Source organism: Lepus europaeus, chromosome 8, assembly GCF_033115175.1.
Source record: "Lepus europaeus isolate LE1 chromosome 8, mLepTim1.pri, whole genome shotgun sequence".
Lineage (NCBI taxonomy): Eukaryota > Metazoa > Chordata > Mammalia > Lagomorpha > Leporidae > Lepus > Lepus europaeus.
Window position 1 is genome coordinate 94838601 of NC_084834.1, and position 20686 is coordinate 94859286.

At 42.8% G+C, this 20686-nt stretch overlaps 1 protein-coding gene across 7 annotated transcripts in view; it reads left to right on the forward strand.

The window, feature by feature from the left end:
* The window catches only part of LIN54 (lin-54 DREAM MuvB core complex component), a 101434-nt gene that overhangs the window by 31270 nt on the left and 49478 nt on the right, over window positions 1–20686 (forward strand). For 4 of the 7 annotated variants that reach the window (XM_062198564.1, XM_062198562.1, XM_062198565.1 and 1 more), the window contains exons 2-3: window positions 8303–9018; window positions 12875–12998. In XM_062198564.1, coding sequence (XP_062054548.1) covers window positions 8335–9018; window positions 12875–12998 — 808 coding nt within the window. In that variant the 5' untranslated portion in view covers window positions 8303–8334. The remainder of the gene's footprint in view (window positions 1–8302; window positions 9019–12874; window positions 12999–20686) is intronic. The other 3 variants (XM_062198567.1, XM_062198566.1, XM_062198568.1) reach the window with 2 other exon arrangements.

Genomic DNA, 20686 nt, shown 5'->3' on the forward strand with positions numbered 1-20686 from the left:
CCCAGGCCATAGCAGAGAGCTGGGTCGGAAGTGGAGCAGAAGAGACTCGAACCAGCGCCTATATGGGATGCCAGCGCCGCAGGCAGAGGGTTAACCTACTGTCCATGGCACAGGCCCCAATATTTATGATTTTTAAAAAAAGATTTATTTATTTATTTATTTGAAAGAGTTAGAGAGAGAGAGAGAGAGGTCTTCCATCCTCTGGTTACTTCCCAGTTGGCCGCAACGGCAGGAGCTGCACCGATCTGAAGCCAGGAGCTTTTTCCAGATATTGCACGCGGGTCCAGAAGCCCAAAGACTTGGGCCATCATCTGCTGCTTTCCCAGGCCATAGCAGAGAGCTAGATCGGAAGTGGAGCAGCTGGGTCTTGAACTGGCGCTGGAGCAGCCGGGTCTTGAACTGGCACCCATGTGGGATGCCAGCACTGCAGGTAGCAGCTTAACCCGCTACGCCACAATGCTGACCCCAATATTTATGATTTTTTAAAAATCTCCACCAACTAGGAATAGAAGTATATTTCCTCAGCCTAGTGAAGGAAATCTGGAAAAACCTACGGCCAACAGCTAAGATTGGGAGCCAGGCAAGGATGTGGGCTTTCCCCACTTTGAGTCAGTGGCTTACTGGCGGTCCCAGAAAGCCACAGATAGGCAGACAAAAGAAAGGAAGAAATGCAGGTGTTACTTGTAGACAACATAGATTGTCATTTTGGAAAATCTTAAGGAATCTATGTTGAAAAACTAGAAGTACTAAGTTTAGTTAGTTATAGGATACACAGACACTATAGAAAAATCACCTGCACTTCTGTATATTGGTAATAAGTTGGGAAATGGAAAAAAAAAAGGCCATTTATAATAGCATAAAAAATGTGAAATACTTAGGGGTAAATTTAACAAAATATGTACATGCACTTGAAGTATACAGCATTGCAGAGAAAGACAAGTAAGAGATACCCAGGGCTTTTCAAGAAGTTCATGGAAAATGAGTGCTATGAAAAACTATGCGTAGATTTCAGATTTTTTTGCTCCAAAGAAAGTATCTTTTTTTTTTTTTTTTTGACAGGCAGAGTGGATAGTGAGAGAGAGAGAGACACAGAGAAAGGTCTTCCTTTTTGCCGTTGGTTCACCCTCCAATGGCCGCTGCGGCCGGCACATCGTGCTGATCCGAAGCCAGGAGCCAGGCGCTTCTCCCGGTCTCCCATGCGGGTGCAGGGCCCAAGGACTTGTGCCATCCTCCACTGCCTTCCCGGGCCACAGCAGAGAGCTGGCCTGGAAGAGGGGCAACCGGGATAGAATCTGGCGCCCCAACCGGGACTAGAACCCGGTGTGCCGGCGCCGCAAGGTGGAGGATTAGCCTGTTAAGCCACGGCGCTGGCCCAAAGAAAGTATCTTAATTCCAACTTCCACAAACTTTTTGCAGTTTTGAAAGTAAAGTGGTAAAAAAAAAAAAAGATTTATTTGAAAGTGACACAGTGGAATGGAGAGGAGTTCTTCCATCCATTGGTTCACTTCCCAGGTGGCCACAAACAGCCATGACTGGGCCAGGCTGAAGCCAGGAGCCGGGAACTCCATGTGGGTCTGCCACATGGGTGCAGGGGCCCAGCACTTGGACCATCCTCTTCTGCTTTCCCAGGTGCATTAGCAGGGAGCTGAATCAGGAAGAAGTAGAGCAGCCAGGACTCAAACCAGTGCCCACATGGGATGCCAGTGTCAAAGACGGTGGCTTAAACCGCTGTGGCACAGAGCTAGGCCCTGAGCTCTTATGTTTTAAATGATCTATTCAAGGGTGTTTGTGTAGTAAACAGCCGTAGGTGGAGGAGCTAGTGCCTCCCACTGAAGCATGGGGCAGAGGTGCTTACCGTGCTTACAGGATAGTAGATGCCTGTCAGGGGGTAAAGGGCAGATTTGTTGCAGCCTCTTAGGAAAGATCGGGTTCTCTCAGCTCAGGGGTCCTCAGTCGAGATGCTCTCCTGGCATTCGCAGCATCTACCTGGGCCACTCCGTGCCTTCTTCCCCGTGGAACTCAGGGCTGTGGAGACATGGCTTCCCGCATGTTCCTTGCTGTGAGTAAAAAGTCTTTTTCTCTGACTCAGGACTGCTGTATCTTCTGCCAGGATCCACTGGTTACTTTGTTGGCTTGCAAGGAGGGTATCACACCTCAGAGCCCTCCCAGTCCCTGACAATTTTGGCTCTGAGGGATGGAGTGCTTAAAGAAACATGGCTTTCTGCATGAGGATGGATAAAGCTGGGGACGGTGGAAAGACTCTGGCATCTCAGGGTGAATGGTCTCACCCAGGTGTTGGACAAGGGCAGGGATGACGGAGGACTGAGAGTCTTGCACTGTTGCACTTGTTGTGGAATACTTAGTGGCTTAGCTGAGAGAGAGGTAGGGTAACAGTGAGGCACCTGAGTGGTGCTTTGGAGTCCAGGGCCCTGTGGAAAGGCAGTATGGCCCTCAAAGCTGTAACACTGGGGGTCAGCAGTGAGGGTGTCCAGTGAGGAGTGAACTGAAAGGCTTTTGGAAGTCTGGTTGTGCTGCAAGAGTGGGTCCTTGAAACTGAAAGTGAATGGAAACCTTTGCTGATTGGAGTGGAGCCACGCTATCTCCCTCCCCTACTTCATGACCTCAGGTACTTTTTTTTTTTTTTTTTGACAGGCAGAGTGGATAGTGAGAGAGAGAGACAGAGAGACAGGTCTTCCTTTTTGCCGTTGGTTCACCCTCCAATGGCCGCCACGGTAGGCGCGCTGCGGCCGGCGCACTGCGCTGATCCGATGGCAGGAGCCAGGTGCTTCTCCTGGTTTCCCATGGGGTGCAGGGCCCAAGCACTTGAGCCATCCTCCACTGCACTCCCTGGCCACAGCAGAGAGCTGGCCTGGAAGGGGGGCAACCGGAATAGAATCTGGTGCCCCGACCGGGACTAGAACCCGGTGTGCCAGCGCCGCAAGGCGGAGGATTAGCCTAGTGAGCCGCGGCGCCGGCCATGACCTCAGGTACTTTAAGGAGAAGGATCAATGAGGCCTAGGGTTTTGTTTTTGTTTTTGTTTTTGTTTTTTGACAGGCAGAGTTAGACATTGAGAGAGAGAGACAGAGAGAAGGGTCTTCCTTTCCGTTGGTTCACCCCCCCAAATGGCCGCTACGGCCAGGAGCCAGGTGCTTCTTCCTGGTCTCCCATGTGCAGGGCCCAAGCTCGTGGGCCATCCTCCACTGCCTTCCAAGGCCACAGCAGAGAGCTGGACTGGCAGAGGAGCAACCCGGACAGAATCCGGTGCCCCAACAGGGACTAGAACCCGGAGTGCTGGCACCACAGGCCGAGGATTAGCCAAGTGAGTCGCGGCGCCGGCCAAGGCCTTGGGTTTGAAAGCTCTCTGTCTTTAAGAGATACCAAAGACCAAACCCATGCTTCTGAGTATGCTGGAGGTAGCTCTAGGTAGGGGAGGGAGTGAAAATGTTCTGACCCTGTAGGATACAGGCATTCAAGTCATCGTCCTGCCTCATTCCCAGGGGCTGAACATCAAATCCACTGATGATGGACTTAGGCAAGGTTTGCCGTGGGGTAGGGGGACAGATGTCTGTGACTTTGTGAGTGGGGCCCTTTGTCACACGCTGGTGTTGTGACTTTTGTTTCTTTCTTTCTTTTTTTTTTTTTTAAATTTTTTTTTTGACACTCAGAGTGGACAGTGACAGAGAGAGACAGAGAGAAAGGTCTTCCTTTGCCGTTGGTTCACCCTCCAATGGCCACCGCGGCCGGCGCACTGTGGCCGGCACCCCGCGCTGATCCGAAGCCAGGAGCCAGGTGCTTCTCCTGGTCTCCCATGCGGGTGCAGGGCCCAAAGACTTGGGCCATCCTGCACTGCACTCCCTGGCCACAGTAGAGAGCTGGCCTGGAAGAGGGGCAACCGGGACAGAATCCAGTGCCCCGACCGGGACTAGAACCTGGTGTGCTGGCGCTGCAGGTGGAGGATTAGCCTATTGAGCCGTGTTGCCGGCCGACTTTTGTTTTTTTTTTTTGAGAGGGAGGCTGGCTGCTGAGGCGCAGCCGCCACCAGCCCCTCGGGGAACTGGCAGCGGAGGCCTGGGCAGTGGGGGCCGCCCACCCAGACATCCCGCTCCCCGTGGCTGCAGCGGGGCCGCAGGGCCGGGCGCGCCCGCGGGCCCTGGGGGCCTCCCACCCGTGGGCGGGGCCTCCACGCACAAGGTGGCACCCCATCCCGGCCCAAGGGTGGCGGCGGGAACCCAGGAGGCGCTGGGGGACGCAAGAGGGCCTTCAGGCAACACTGGAGGGCCCGCGGGCGCATCGGTCCACCCTCGGGAGGCCCCGCTGGGACAGCCCGCGCTCGAGCTCCGAGCCCATCGCCCCTGGACCGCCCCAGCGGGCTTCAGGAGTGGGTGTGTGCCAGCAGCAGCCCTCCCCACTCACCCACCATGCATCGGCCCCGCCCGACAAGCCCCCAGGGCGGGCGAGGTTTCCTGGGTGTCCTATTTGCAACCCGGGGAGGCGCGGGGCAGTCCGTGTGTGCGGCCCGGGACACCCGCAGGTGTGTGCGCTCCCCCCGTGGCCGACCGCTGGGGCCAGCCAGCATCTGGGGGCTGTTGGCAGCGCCGCCGGGGCAGCCTCCCCGACTCTTGTTTCTTAATGTGTCGTTGAGGCTGGTGTTTCTATGTGCCTGTACTGTGAGTACATAAGGGTGAGAGGAGATTCTCCTGAGCAGGAAGGAAAAGGACAGGCACATAAGGAAGAGCTAGCGCATGAGGAAGAATAAGGACTAGCACATAGGTGAGAGGGGACTCCCTGGGCAGGAAGAATAAAGTACTAGCACATAAGGAAGTGCTGGTCCTTTGGGGTCTCAAGGTGCTGGTGATTCCTCCGAGCTACAAGTTACTGTGGTGATGACTTTGCAGTATATATGTATAGAACTCATCTAACCCACTAAGAACACCAAAGCCCCAGTATTTAAGAAAAAAAAAAAGCCAAAGATTTTAGTGGACACTTTTCAAAAGAAGATATACTAATAGACAATATGCGCATAGAGATACTCCACAACATTAGTCATCGGGGAATTGCAAATTAAAACCACAGTGAGATATCTCTTCAAGCCCGCTAGAATGGCTGAAATGAAACAGACCAACAAAAGACTTGACAGTACTGATTGTCAAGGATGTGGAGCAGCTAGAGCTCTCTCACACATTGCTGGTGGGTGTACAAGTGATTAAAAAAAAACCCCACAAAACCTTGGAATGTTCATAGCAGGATTATTCATAGTAGCTTGAAACTGGAAACAGTCCAAGTGCCCATTGACAGATGAAAGGATTTATAAATTGTGATAGATTCTTACAATAGAATGCTACTCAGCAATAAAAAAACAATACTAATAAGTGTAGCAGTAAAAAGAAATCTCAAGGGTGGACATTGTGGCATAGTGGATTAAACTGCCACTTGGGACACCCACATCCCATATCAAAGTGCTTGGGATCAAGTCCCTCCTCCAATTGTGATCCAGCTTTCCACTAACGCACCTGGGAGGCAGCAGATAGGGCTCAACTTGTGCTGCTACCACCCACATGGGAGATCTGGATGGAGTTCTGGGCTCCTGGCTTCGGCCTGGCCTACCTCTTATTGTTGCAGCCATTTGGGGAATGAACTAGCAGATGAAAGATCTCCATTTCTCTCTCTCTCTCTCTCTCTCTCTCTCTCTCTCTCTGCCTTTCAAATAAGTAAATAAACAAATAAAACTTTTTGAAAAATCTCAAAAAGCATACTGATACAAAAACCTTACCTTATGACTCTTTTCTATCATGAATACATTATACAGATGGCCCCTAACTTATATTGGTTCAAATTCAACTTAAGATTTTTCAACTTTATGGTGGTGAGAAAACAATACTCATTCAATAGAAACAATATTTCAAGTATTGATTTTTGATGTTTCTGTTTGTTGTTGTTGTTGTTGTTTTTGACAGACAGAGTGGACAGTGAGAGAGAGAGACAGAGAGAAAGGTCTTCCTTTTCCGTTGGTTCACCCCACAATGGCCATTGCGGCCAGCGCGCTGCGCTGATCCGAAGCCAGGAGCCAGGTGCTTCTCCTGGTCTCCCATGTGGGTGCAGGGCCCAAGCGCTTGGGCCATCCTCCACTGCACTCCTGGGCCCAGCAGAGAGCTGGACTGGAAGAGGAGCGACCAGGATAGAATCTGGTGCCCCGACCAGGACTAGAACCTGTGGTGCCAGCGCCGCAGGCAGAGGATTAGCCTAGTGAGCCACAGCGCCGGCCTAAGTTTTGATGTTTCTCCCAGGCTAGTGCTATTTAGTATAATATTTTCTTATAATTCTGTTTAGTGGCAATGAGCTGCAGCTCCCAGTCAACCAAGTGATCATGAGGAAAGAGCCCATCCCATTCTGTAGGGTGTGTATCTAAGCAGGAATATTTGGAACGTTAGTTATAGCAAGTGCATTTTCAATTTATGATATTTTCAGTTTACTGGGTTTATCAAGACATGGGCCATCATAAATTGGGTAGCATCTGTACATCATTTATATGAAGTTTTATAATGAGCAAAAAGGCAAAACTAATTCATTTTTAAAATTTATTTATTTATTTTTATTTTTTTTGACAGGCAGAGTTAGACAGTGAGAGAAAGAGAAAGAGAAAGATCTTCCTTCCATTGGTTCACTCCCCTAATGGCCGCCATGGCCGTTGTGCTGCACCGATCCGAAGCCAGGAGCCAGGTGCTTCCTCCTGGTCTCTCATGCGGGTGCAGGGCCCAAGGACCTGGGCCATCCTCCACTGCACTCCCGGGCCACAGCAGAGAGCTGGACTGGATGAGGAGCAACTGGGACAGAACCGGCGCCCCAACTGGGACTAGAACCCGGTGTGCCGGTGCCGCAGGTGGAGGATTAGCCTAGTGAGCCACGGCACCAGCTGCAAAACTAATTCATAGTTTTAGAACAGATGAGTAGTTGCATGGGGTGGCATTTTGAGATGGAGGATTGGCTGTAAAGGAATAGACTTTTTTTTTTTCCATTTTAAAACAATAGTCTAACTCTGCTAGTCCAAAAAAAATAGTGGTAAAAATTTAAGGCAATGTTGTGATTAAAGTTAATAATTTTGGCATCTTAAAAACGTGCATTTGAGTCAGTGCTACCATTCATTGGCTATATGACCTTGTGCAAAATTATTTAACCTTTCTAAATTTCCTCATCTGTAAAACAAAGATGATAATGTTACCTACCTGAGAGTTGTGGTGAGGATAAATTATGTCATCACTACTCTATCAGTGCTCAGTGGTGGTTTATTTTGGTAGAGTAGTAGTATTTGCCAGTGCTAATAAGTATAATTTTCCACTTGAACCCCTCTTAATCTTGGAATGGGTATTGTTTTTATATTTTCAAAAGAAGAGGAAAAGGAAGAGTTATTGATTAGGTTCATATGGATCTTTGATGTTTCCTGGGTAAATAGCTTATTGCTATTTAGTCTATCACAAACAAGATATGCTGTCTTGGGTACATGAAGACAATATAACTGATTGTTTTATTAGAAGTTCTATTTGACTTTTGGCCAAAATCATCACATTCTGATTTGTCCATAATTGTTTTCTTATTGGTACTATTTCTTTTCTTTATGGAGACCGACTCTATACCTCTTCAGTGGATCGATCCCTTTTTGACATTTTAAATGGCTAAGAAAGATTTCAGAATCTTCTTTCCAAATAAAAATTCCCTTGGTATGAAGATAATTCATCAAACTTGGGCCAAATAGGCTAGATCTGCGTTTCCTGAGATGAATTACTCTAGAAACTGCTTTAACATTAATTTAGGTATTGAATGGATTTTAATAAATGATATAGGACCTTCATTTTGAGACCTAGCTCACTAACGGTTTGAAGATACTGTTAAATATGTTAATTTAAAGCCTTATTTTCTTGTATGAATCCGCAGTTTTAAACTTGGTCAATAAATGGGGAAGAAAAACTGGAAAGAAATGAGATGATCAGGCACATCAAAGATGGAAAAGTTTTATGAGAAGGAATTGGAAAGGTGGTTTGTGTGATTATGTGACTTAGTGTTGCCTAAGCGTGGCATTACTTCTGGACTGAGATATAGTGAATAAAAGAATGTTTGCTTCTACTTTTGTGTCCCATAGGACTTGAATTTCAGATTCTTGAAAGTTGAGGATTTATGAAAATGATTTATTCACTTATGCATCAATGTAAAAAAATAGCTATTTTGTCATTTGCATTTTGCTTTGAATTTCTTTTTCTTAAATCTGGTTTGAAACCTAGTAACTTATTCATTTTTCAACTTTCATTGCAGCACCTGATCAACTTTCTAGCAGGAGAACGATCATGGAGGTGGTGCCAGCTGAGGTGAATAGTTTGCTTCCAGAGGAGATAATGGACACTGGTATAACTTTAGTGGATGATGATAGTATTGAGGCTGTTATTGTTTCATCCCCAATTCCCATGGAGACAGAACTGGAAGAAATTGTCAACATAAATTCTACTGGCGACTCTACAGCCACGCCCATTTCCACGGAACCAATCACAGTGTACAGTAACCACACTAACCAAGTTGCAGTGAATACCACAATTACTAAAGCAGATTCTAATACCACAGTGAAACCAGCTTTTCCAAGTGGCCTTCAAAAACTTGGTGCTCAGACTCCTGTGACTATATCAGCCAATCAGATTATTTTAAACAAAGTATCACAGACATCTGATCTTAAACTTGGCAATCAGACCCTTAAACCAGATGGACAGAAGTTAATTTTAACAACTTTGGGCAAGTCTGGTTCACCAATTGTTTTAGCACTACCCCATAGCCAACTACCCCAGGCTCAGAAAGTTACAACTCAGGCCCAGTCAGGAGATGCTAAGTTACCACCGCAGCAAATTAAAGTAGTTACCATTGGAGGGAGGCCAGAGGTGAAACCTGTCATTGGTGTCTCAGCACTGACCCCAGGAAGTCAACTGATTAATACTACAACTCAGCCCTCTGTGTTACAGACCCAACAGTTAAAAACAGTGCAGGTAAAAAAAAAATAAATAAAAAGGGGGCTTATTAATTAAAATGCATGTTAAAACAATTTAACTGATTTCATAGTTGTGTTTTTAGGGTTATTAATTGCTCAGTTGTTACTGAATTATTTTGAATGTTGCTTTGAGTAATTGTGTGGGATTTTTCTTTTTAAGTTTGGTATGTCTGATGCTTATGAAAATTTTTGCTAGAGAACTTAGAACAAATTAAATTTTGGTTAAAATTCCAAGTTAGTTTATTTATAGCCTTTTACTCATTTAAAAATGCATTTTATTCTTAGTGGTAGTTTGATTATAAGGATGTGTTGATTGTATTAAGAAGCCAGACTTGCTGCAGGGATACCAGAAAGTCAATTCATTTTTTTTTCCCCCTGCTAACAGGTAGCCAAAGGCTAAGAAAACTTTACTGCTCCTAGAAACCATTGATGTTAGCAAAAGCGCATGCTTGCCAGAGTGTGCCTGGTTTTTGGAGTTACTCTGTTGTCATCACTCATGTTTACATTATGGGCAAGACAGTGACATATGATGGAGGATGACGTAGGCTTTGCAGTTGGACCAACTGGGGCTTTGAATTACCGCGGTACTTCCCAACCAGCTGTGGGAACTTAGCGGGAGGTTATTTCTCTTAATTTTGGACTTTTAGTGTAAGATGGTTATTTGATCATGATGAAATATATAGTACTGTGTAGTTCCAAGAAATTGGAGATCTTTCAAAATTTTACCTATTTTTATGAATAGGGCTCTCTTAGGCCATCATTGCTCTTTGGAGTGGAGTGATCCATTTATATCCAGAAAACAAAAATTCATTCCTCATTTGAAACAGTTGCCTTTCAGAAAAAAAGAAAAGGTGTGAGTTAAAGTAGTGAAGGAAGAATAGAAGTGTTTGGTGGAATGAGCCCTCTTAGCTGATATTGGAAGTAATGTTTTGGTTACCATGTTGACAAAAGAATAAAAAACTTATTTTTCATGGGCTTTGTATTTGAGAACTTGGTACTTTGTAATTTGCCCATGTCTCTTCTGCCACTGTTAGACATTTAGTGCCCGTTTCTTTCTTGTTCAGTGTCATCAGTCGCTTATCTCTTCCTTTTCTTCATTTTTGTGGAGAATCTCTTGAATGAGATAGTCCGTCACCATCAGGCATCTCATCCTCAGTTTGGAAACTTGTTTTGATTGACTTTCCAGAGTTTATCTGGCTTTGGTAATATGGATCAAAATTATGTTCACAAGAACCTGATAGCATGAATCAGAATGTTCATTTTTTTTTTTTTAATTTATGAAGGCAATGTATATATATTGTTTCAATGACTGGTGTACTTGTAAACCACTAGTTTTCTACTATAATTCCCTGAATACTGGCAATAAAAACAAAGATTTGGGTCTAATTCTTGTTTTATTGTTACTTTTATAAAACTTTATTCCAATTTTTAAAATTTCTATTTTAAAAAAGAAAAACAGAAATCTACTTAGAGTATTGTTCTACTTGTCCAATTATTTTTAGGCAACTCAGAATTTCTCAACTCAGGAAACCTTCAAAGCTCTGAAGCACAGGGAAGAAAAAAAAAAAACAAATAAACTCTATGTCTGTAATTCTCCTTTTTAGATAACAATGTTTAGTTTAGTATCACCTGGAGTATATGATTCTGTTTTTTTTTTTTTTTTCCTATACAGACCTTAGCATTGTCTTAGATTGAGTAAGAGTATTGAAATTGTTGGGTGTGGACAGCAGGTGTAGGTAGAAGGAGGCCCATCTTGAAAAATGATGAGAAGAGGGGACAGTTGAGGCCAGAGGCAGTCAGAGAGGTTTAGTTACACTTAATCCCAGATTTATAAACACTATCTCGTGTGTTATGTGCATAGTCTGAAAGAACAGGAGATAATTAACATCTGTGGGAACATAGCCCCTTAATAGCTCCTGCTTCTGTCCAACACACCATCCAACACTGTTGGCAGAGTCAGGGCTACTCAAAAATGTTTATGGCAAACTAGAATTAAAACATAAGATTCTGTTGGTGTGTAAATATATGAAATCCATACATATTATTTTCATAGTTTACATTGTCCTATGAACTTGCTGAAGATCCCATATACTATTTGATGATACATTTGGCTACCTTATTTGTAAATTTTCTTTCTTTTCATTTTTGTCTTAAACTTTTGATTGGATAAACTTGTTAAAAATGAGCTTTTATAGTTGGTAGTAATTATGTACCAGAGTAGTTTAGGATTCAAAATGCAACAAATCATGGTTCCTAAATGGAACTGGAAACTTTTCAGCTGTGTTCTATAAAGAGACATAACCACAAAGGCAAGGTGAGATTGTTCATTTGGATAGTTAATGTGTTCTTGGCGGTACTGTTTATATTTTTTTTCCTTATTGGTAAGTATTTATATAATCAAATGGCTGTGCAAATCAGTTAAAAAAGAGGAAATACTTTGAACACTTAATCTTTATAGGTAAAGTTATTTATTCTGGATATGGATTTCTAAGAATATCAATACTTCTACCTCTCAAGATCATTAATACTATGTATATAGATGAATTCTGGCTCACTTTAGAACTTTAGGCCTGTACACACATTTGGAAAATATTTTCCCTTTATGTTTTTAAATTGCATCATCTTCCTAAAATATAATTATGGATTTATTTAAATCTGTCATAGTTTGTAAACTGGGTTTTTTGTAATATGATAATGAGTCACTTTTTGAGTGATTTGTATTTTATGTGCATTTTGTTTTGTCCATAATATATTCTGAGTGTAAGAAAGTAATCTGGATATAAGATTATGTTATTTAATTTATAATTTAAGCACAAAGAACTGATGAACACATCGTTCTATGATCTATGATAGCTTCTGGTATATTTCTTGTTTTTTTATTTAAAAATTTGTTTCTGGTGTATTTTTGTCATTTAAGTCGGTTATTTTTATTCATTTGAATCATATTTCAGTAATAAAACTTTTAAGGCCTCAATGTTCATATCTTTGAAGAGATAAAATTAATATTGAATGTCCTTCACAGCTCTAAAATTTTTGTCGTAGGTAAATTTTTGCTTCTGACTTTTAGAATAAGCTATGTATTTGCATATGGTGATAATTTCAACATAAGTGTTGGTAACTACCTTCCCTGACTTGCGGAGCACTTTAGTTTGGCTCAGCAGTGTGCCAATATATGCCTTCAGATTGGAGGTGGATGAAATACAGACCCTGCCTTCAAGGAGTTGACAGCACAGTAACCTGAATTTCAGTAAACAGCATCTTGGAACCTGGCCTTTTATAACAGTCTTTGTTCCTTCAAACTTGTTTTTTTTTTATATCCTGGGTCTTTAACATACTCAGTTCTTCCTTTATCTACTCCTGATATATACCTCTAAAGTTGAAAACCTAATTGTAAGCCAGTCTTTAATGTATGTGTGTTTTTTTTGCACCCATTGACCAGTGTAATTGAATGTTAGGTGACTCCATCGTTTGCACTATGTGCTTTCTTAACTTACTCTACTCCAGTTTTTTATTACCAATAGTTTGTTATTTTGGAAAAGATACTGCTGTGCCACAGTGTTTTAGTTATTAAACATCAATTTGTTTTATGTCATACGTTTCTGTTCAAGAGACTAAAATAAGGATTTATAATAAATGCAAAGGTGTTATTAAATATGGCCTTGAAAATGTGATCATTCCAATATTTTAATGAATGGCTTCATTTTAATTGTTTTTGACATTAATACATAGATGTATGTTCTTAAATGAGTTGGTTTCATATTTACTATTGTGTATAAACCTTTTTTTTTCTAATTTTGATTGAACAGATGTTTTTATAGAAACACATGGTCTTCATAGTTATTTGTATGTTTCAGATTGCTAAGAAGCCTCGAACACCAACCTCTGGTCCAGTAATCACGAAGCTGATCTTTGCAAAACCAATTAATAGTAAAGCAGTTACAGGACAGACAACTCAAGTATCACCACCAGTCATTGCAGGTTATATTTCTTTATAGTTCGTTAAGCTATATACTTATCTTCCTTTTAGGTTTACAAATGGCTGTTCTGCCACCTTAAAATGTTTGAATGCAACAAGTACAGCTTATTATAAACCAAACTGCTTCATAAGAAATGTTACACTTATTAAACGAATGCTTCAGGCAAAATGCTTTAAATCAAAATCAGCCCATTATTTAGTCTTTTTAGATTTTGGTAGAGATTTACCATGAGAGTAGCAAAGTTTTAAACTGTTGATGCTACTTAATATTTGTGTAGTATTTACTGTGTGCCAAGCACCAGTCTGGGCGCTTTACGTGTAGTGGCTTTCATCATTCTCCAGCTGTCCCATGAGGTAGGTACCTGCCTTTGTGTGCACAATCCAGCAGTGCTTTGAGTTCGAAATTTCTCATCCATTGATGATTCTGTTTTCTCATTAATACTCACTTCCTTTTGTTCTCAGATTCTTCCTTTGTCAATGTGGAGTTCATGACTCATCATGCTTACTCCCTTGCAAACACCATTGATTGTCTTTTCTCTGTATCTGTAATGGCTTGGTTAAGTCCAGCCTCTTATTCCTTACCTGGCAAGCAGCTGTGCAAACAAACAGTTCAGTTCTTTCTATTTATTTTATTTATTTATTTATTTTTTTTGACAGGCAGAGTTAGACAGTAAGAGAGAGAGAGACAGAGAGAAAGGTCTTCCCTCCATTGGTTCACCCTCCAAATGGCTGCTATGGCTGGCGTGCTGCGCCGATCCAAAGCCAGGAGCCAGGTGCTTCCTCCTGGTCTCCCACACGGGTGCAGGTGCCCAAGCACTTGGGCCATGCTCCACTGCCTTCCCGGGCCACAGCAGAGAGCTGGACTGGAAGAGGGGCAACTGGGACTAGAACCCGGCGCCCATATGGGATGCTGGTGCCGCAGGCAGAGGATTAGCCAAGTGAGCCACAGCGCTGGCCCCAACAGTTCAGTTCTTCAGGAAAATCACAAAACCATGGTGACTGGTCCTTAATTCAGAGCCATCCTAACATTACCCTTCATCAGTTACAAGATTATAATTTACAGTGTGCTAAAAAGGCTTATATGGAAACACCTCTGGATGATAAACTCTTTTATTTTTTTTAAGATTTATTTATTTATTTGAAAGGTAGAGCTTCAGAGAAGCAGAGGGAGAGAGAGAGAGAGAGAGAGAAAGAGAGAGAGAGAGAGGGCTTTGATCCACTGGTTCATTCCCCAGATGGCCACAATGGCCCGAGCTGAGCTGATCCAAAGCCAGGAGCCAGGAGCTTCCTCCGGGTCTCCTATGCAGGTGCAGGGTCCCCAGGAGTTGGGCCATCTTCTACTGCTTTCCTGGGCCATAGCAGAGAGCAGGATCGGAAGTGGAGTAGCCAGGTCTTGGACCAGCGCCCACATAGGATGCTGGTGCTGCAGGCAGTGGCTTTGCTACAGCACCGGCCCAAGTGGTAAACTCTTGATTAGAGACTTTCAAGTGCTCATTACCCATCCCTAGAATGAAGATACTTCAGATATTAACTAATGACCTCTACCATATCAAAATTTTTGCTTAGTAAATTTACAGATGTAATAGTTGACAATTCTGAAGTCAATGGTAATGATGTGTCATTTTCCAGAGGTTTTGTATTGTATGTAGGGACACTTCTCATTTTTGCCAGTGAGAGAAGAGATGGAAAGATTGTAGTAAGAGGACAGTGTTGGGTGAGTGAGAGTTCTCTTTCTTTGGGGACCCTCCGTGGAGAATTAGAGAAAATAGGAGGCTAGGATCTTGAGGGTTGCCATGGTTACCAGCCATAACCCCAGAGGAAAGACTGAAAAGAGTTTGGGTTTGGAGCTTATTTAGGAAGTGAGCAAAACTTGGAAGTCTTGATGAAAAAGGGGCCCCCAGTCCCATGGGAGGTGCTGAGTAGGTGGAAGGAATTAGCTGGAAGTTATGTGTCAGTGCAGTTTTCCTTATTATTTTTTGAGTTTGAGGGAGTCCTGAAAAATTTTTCGTTGACCAATGGAGGAAAGGATTGTATCCTAATCAGTTGTGGTGTTTGCGGAAGTGTCTGAGTGAATTTTGAGTTAATGTCAAGAATTCACCTTGGCTGCCATAGATGACTTCTTGTGAATTTTGGGTCAGCGGTAATGTGTTGGAGACTTAATTGTAGCTTTGCTTTTAACTGCTGACGGACAGCAGCCTTACTAAAGTGCACAGAGGCAGATCTCTGTTAAATTTCACTGGAATTGTTGTCGTTAAGTTCAGTTTGGAGGGATAATTTCTGCTTTTAACTCCTTTTCAGCATTTTTAAATTCATATAAGCCAAATTTTAAACCACCAAAGTAGCAGTCCTATTGAACTGTATCATAAATCAGTTCTACCGTTTATATATTATATGTAGCTGAAGTGCTCGTTCTTTAAAACTTTTAAAAAATTTATTTATTTGAAAGTCAGAGTTACAGAGAGAGAAAAAGAGAGATAGCTTCCATTTGCACTCCCCCAATGGCCACAATGGCCAGACCTGGGCCAGGCCAAAGCCAGGAGCCAGGAGCTTCTTCTGGGTCTCCCATGTGAGTGCAGGGGCCTAAGTACTTGAGCCATCTTCCACTGCTTTCCCAGGCCATAGCAGAGAACTGGATTGGAAATGGATCAGCCATATGGGATGTCAGTGTTGCAGATGGTGGCTTTACCCGCCACACCATAACGCCAGCCCCTGAAGTACTCTTTCAAAGTACATTGAGACTGCTTTACTAATGACTTTTGGTCTTGAATATCTTTTTCTACATTTTGATCAAGATGAACATTTTTTTGTATACAATGATTTTTCTAAAAACGCACATCTGATTAAAATTTTCTTGAGTTTATCCATTTTATCCCATCAGGATTAAGTTAAAATACCAGTGGTCTCTTAACATTGAAAGCGTTTACGATCTAACGCATACCTTTTTCATTTTCCCCTCCTGTTGGCTCCATGTCACTAGATAGATCATGTCCTCTCAGGCTTGTGGTCTTGGCACTGTTCCTTTCTTTGCTGTTCCTCACAGCTACCTTTTCCATCCTGGCAGTTTTTGACTTTGAGGTGCATTTCCTATGTGTTCCTATAAAACTAGATTGTATCTAACAAATAGTTGTCTTTAATGAAACTGTCAAATCTCATACTAGCTTAGTCACATGCTTGATTTCCCTTGTTTGTCTCCCACCACACATAAGATTTTTCTTGATGGTTGTTTGTTTTTAGTTTGCCATCTAGTTCTTCCTTAAAAAAATTAATTAAAAAAATTTTTGGTAAAACATACATAGCATACTTGACCATTGTAACCATTTGTGAGAGTGTCATTCAGTTGCATTACGTATAGTCAGGTTATTGTGCAGTCATCACTGCCATCCATCCCCAGCCCTTTTTTCATCTTACAGAGCTCAAACCCTGTACTCTTCATACAATCATTCCTTATACCTCTCGGTGCCTAGCCCGTGCAATCACCATTTTCCTTCCTGTCCATTATTTTGTTCTGGGTAATGTCCTCAAGATCCATCCCTGTTATAGCCTGTGTCACAATTTGTTCCTTTTTAAGACAGAATAATGTTTCATTGTATGAAGTTACTTTTAAAAGTTGATGGTTGAATGTAAAGATCAGTTTGGGAGCAGGGATTTGGCCTAGCTGTTGGGATGCCAATTTGGATGCCCACATTCTGTGTCTGAGTGCCTGGATTTAATGCCTGCCTCTGGCGTCTGACTCCAGCTTCCCGCTAATACTGAACCTGCACTGACGGCTTTAGTAGCTGAGTTCTTGCTGCCCATTTGGGAGACCTAGATTGATACCTGGCTCCCAACTTTGGCCTGGTCCAGTCCCAACTGTTGTGGGCATTTGGGGAGTGTGCCTTTTTGAAGTGCCCACATGTGTTTACCATATTGTAGTCTGTCTTTAATTTTGTGCTCCCCTCACTCCCTCCCTTTGTTCCTTCTGCCCTCCTCATCCCCTTAAGTACCCTGCACAGTTTCTGGCACTGAGGTGTGGGTCCACGAATGTCTGTTGTTGGTTGAATGTGTTTTTCGTGGAGACAGTGCGGTGATAATGGTAGGTAGCTGTTGGGTGATTGGGATTTTAAGTATGGCTCTTGTAGTGGTTTTCTGTGTGATCTTGGATAAATAAATTATTTGTTCATCTTATTTCTGTGAAGTGTGGACACCAAGCACCTCACAAGGCTTTTGAGAGGTTCAATGAGATACAGAGGTCCCTGTTCTGAGAACTCCCAAAGGTACAAAGTTGCTTCACGAGCACAAACTTCCTAACAGTGTAAGGACATTCACTAATGAGTTAATCTGTTACAGAATTCGTCGGTGCTCAGAGATGCCAGCTCCCTACCCCAGGTTATTCTGTCTGTGGCTTTTGATTGATTGTGTATTTGATTTTGTTTTATGAGAGGCAAAGAGATGAGAGAGAGGGAGAGAGAGAAAAACAAATACCTGCAACAGTTGGAACAGTTGGGGCTGGGGCTGGGCCAGGAACAAAGCTAGGAGTTCAGTCCAGGTTTTTCACCTGGGTGGCATGGACTCAATCATTTGAACCATGGCTGCTGCCTCCCAGGGTCTCCAAGAGGCTGGAGTCAGGGACCAGAGCCCAGAATTGAACCCAGGAACTCTGCTGCAGGACATGGGCACCCTGACTAATGTCTAATCACTAGGCTACATGCATGCCCTGGTTTGTCTCGTGATTCTTGGACAATACCTGACAATAGAATAGAAAATTTTTATGAATTGATTTTAAGGGGAAATCATATAACTTGCATACTTGCTTAAATCTGTGAAATTTGGAATAAGTAGGGATATGAAGTTAGATTAGGTAATCAAAAGTGCTATCTGGATGAAACCCAAGAAGACCTAACTTCTTTCTTTCAAAGGATGTAGAGGTCCTTGGGACCTTGGGAGAGCCTATGAAATGCTAGCTACTGTGGCAGAACTTGGGGTTTGTGTAATCATGAGGTACCTGTCGAGCATGATTGCTCATTGTGCTGTCGTATGCATTGTCAGAAGGAACCTCTCCCCAAGACTCAACAGCTGCTTGTTTTTTCTTCATTTTGAGAGTTAGTATAGTTACAGTCATAAACTAAAGTTTTAAAAAATAAAAGCCAAAAACAAGGAAGTTTTTATTTATTAAACTTGTTCATGTTGGAGGTGAATTCACCTTAAGTGACTTTTTTTCTGGTATCATTTATGTTACCCAACAAATGAAATTATAGTGATAATTATGAATGATGAGCATTTTATGAAACTGCATCTTTTTTGATATAGTAACCTCTTGACATACTGGTTGTCAGAGCTTCAGCCTTATCCCACAGCTACTCACTTTGGAAACCAGAGTAGACAAACATTTCACTTTAGGCAGGCCCAACACTTTAGGCTGGCTCTGTAAGATATTTGGTGTAGATTCATTATGTTTATTTAGAATTATTTTAATTACGATATATTCAAGTAAAAAATATTCAACTGAAATTCAGCAAGGAATATATATAAAATCAATGCAGTCATGTACTACAAAGACATTTTGAAAACTATTTAAAATTTTTAAATTCACAAATGAGAATAAAAGTTGATTTGCTTTAAAAATAAATGATACTTGGGTGTTCTTATAGGAGGGGAAGAAGGGAAGGACCATTCTTAGTCTTTTTCCTTCCCTCTCCTGCCCCTGCTTCTTCATTCCTATGTCTATAAACTGGGTCAAAGCATCTAAAGTTAGAGGGGACTTCAGAGATAATTTAAGTATCTGCCGCTCCTCCTCAGATGCATGATTCCCCCTCTTTAGCCAGTGGATTTGATTTTCTAGTGTCTGCTTGGAATATTTTCGGTGACCAGAAATAGTCATTTCAATTGGAAATCTTTTTAATGGATTTTTAAAAATGTATTAATATAAAGAGGACAGATTTAATGTATTTCATAGATACAATTCTAAGAATATAACAGTATTTTCCTCCCTCCCTCTGAGTTGGAAATTTTGATTGTAGCTCTTTCTCAGTACTGAGCTGAAATTTTTCCTATAATACAGAATTTTTTTTTTTTTTTTTTTTTGACAGGCAGAGTGGACAGTGAGAGAGAGAGACAGAGAGAAAGGTCTTCCTTTTGCCGTTGGTTCACCCTCCAATGGCCGCCGCGGTAGCGCGCTGCGGCCGGCGCACCGCGCTGTTCCGATGGCAGGAGCCAGGTGCTTCTCCTGGTGTCCCATGGGGTGCAGGACCCAAGGACTTGGGCCATCCTCCACTGCACTCCCTAGCCACAGCAGAGAGCTGGCCTGGAAGAGGGGCAACCGGGACAGGATCGCTGCCCCAACCGGGACTAGAACCCGGTGTGCCGGCGCCGCAAGGCGGAGGATTAGCCTGTTGAGCCACGGCGCCGGCCCCTATAATACAGAATTATTCTAATCCTTCAACCTGACAGCCTGAATCAGTCAGGATAATTAGTTTCCAAATCTCAAAAATCTAAAAACACCCCAAGTTTTATTTTTGTTCTGTCTTTTAAAGATTTATTTATTTATTTGAAAGAGATACCTTCCATCCACTGGTTCACCTCTAAAATGGCTGCAACAGCCAGGGCTGGGGCCAGGCCAAAGCCAGGAGCCAAGAACTTTATCTGGGACTTGCATGTAGGTGGCAGGGATCCAAGTACTTGGGCCATCCTCTGCCACTTTCCCATGCCTAAGGAAGCTGGATTGGAAGTCAAGCAGCTAGGACAAGAACCGGTGCCCATTTGAGATGTTGGCCTTGCAGGCATGGGCTTTACCCACTGTGCCACAATGCCAGCCCACCTCCCCCAGCTTTGTTTAATTTATACTCATGATTACATGTGCATTGTGGCTTCCAAAAGGAGCTCTTCTCTTAGTCACACAGTGGCTGACAGAAGAGCCACTGTCTCAGAGGTAGCTTTGGGAGGTCCTGCATTGGCAGTAAATGCTCTGGTTCAGAGAGGACATCTGTCAGGTCTACTACGCATTGGCCAGAACTAGTCACATGACCCTGACTAAACTGTAAGATGAGATTGTGGGGAGACAGGAAGTACAATTGCAGTTCTATCATGTGCTCAGAATGGAGGAGATCCAGAATGATGCACTAACGACGATTAGACAGTCTGGAAAGATTCTGGAGATCTGTCATGTCTGTATTCCCTTCTTGCCTAGGAACTTGCCTGGTGTTTCAACACATTGTGACAGGATTTGTAATTCCCTGAGCCATCCAGACATACTTGTTTTTCTGTGTTTTTCCTGCAGGATCTTGTCCTGAGTGGAGCACAGTGTGGAATCTGGCCAGGGTAGCTAGGGACACACTTTTGCTTTGGCAGTCTCTAAAATCAGTATTAAACCTGACGGTGCCCAAGTCCTTCCTAGAACTGTTTTTCAGTTGTGGATTTAAATTTACCTTCATGGTTCAAGTTCAGATAGGAAGACACTGTAGAGTAGAGTACAGAGATTGAAGTTTGAAGACTTAGGTTCAGATTGTGACTTTCAGGAGCTGTGTTAACACAGGGCATGCTTAATATTTGTCTTCAACTTGCTTTCTGATAGTTTTAACTAAATATTGATAAGAATGTGAATAGAACTGTTTTTGTAGACTTTCTGTAAACTGATTATTAGATGTTAGGTAGTAGACGAAGCATTGCTTTGTTCCATTCTACCTAGGTTCACCAAACAGTTCATCAGGGACTCAGG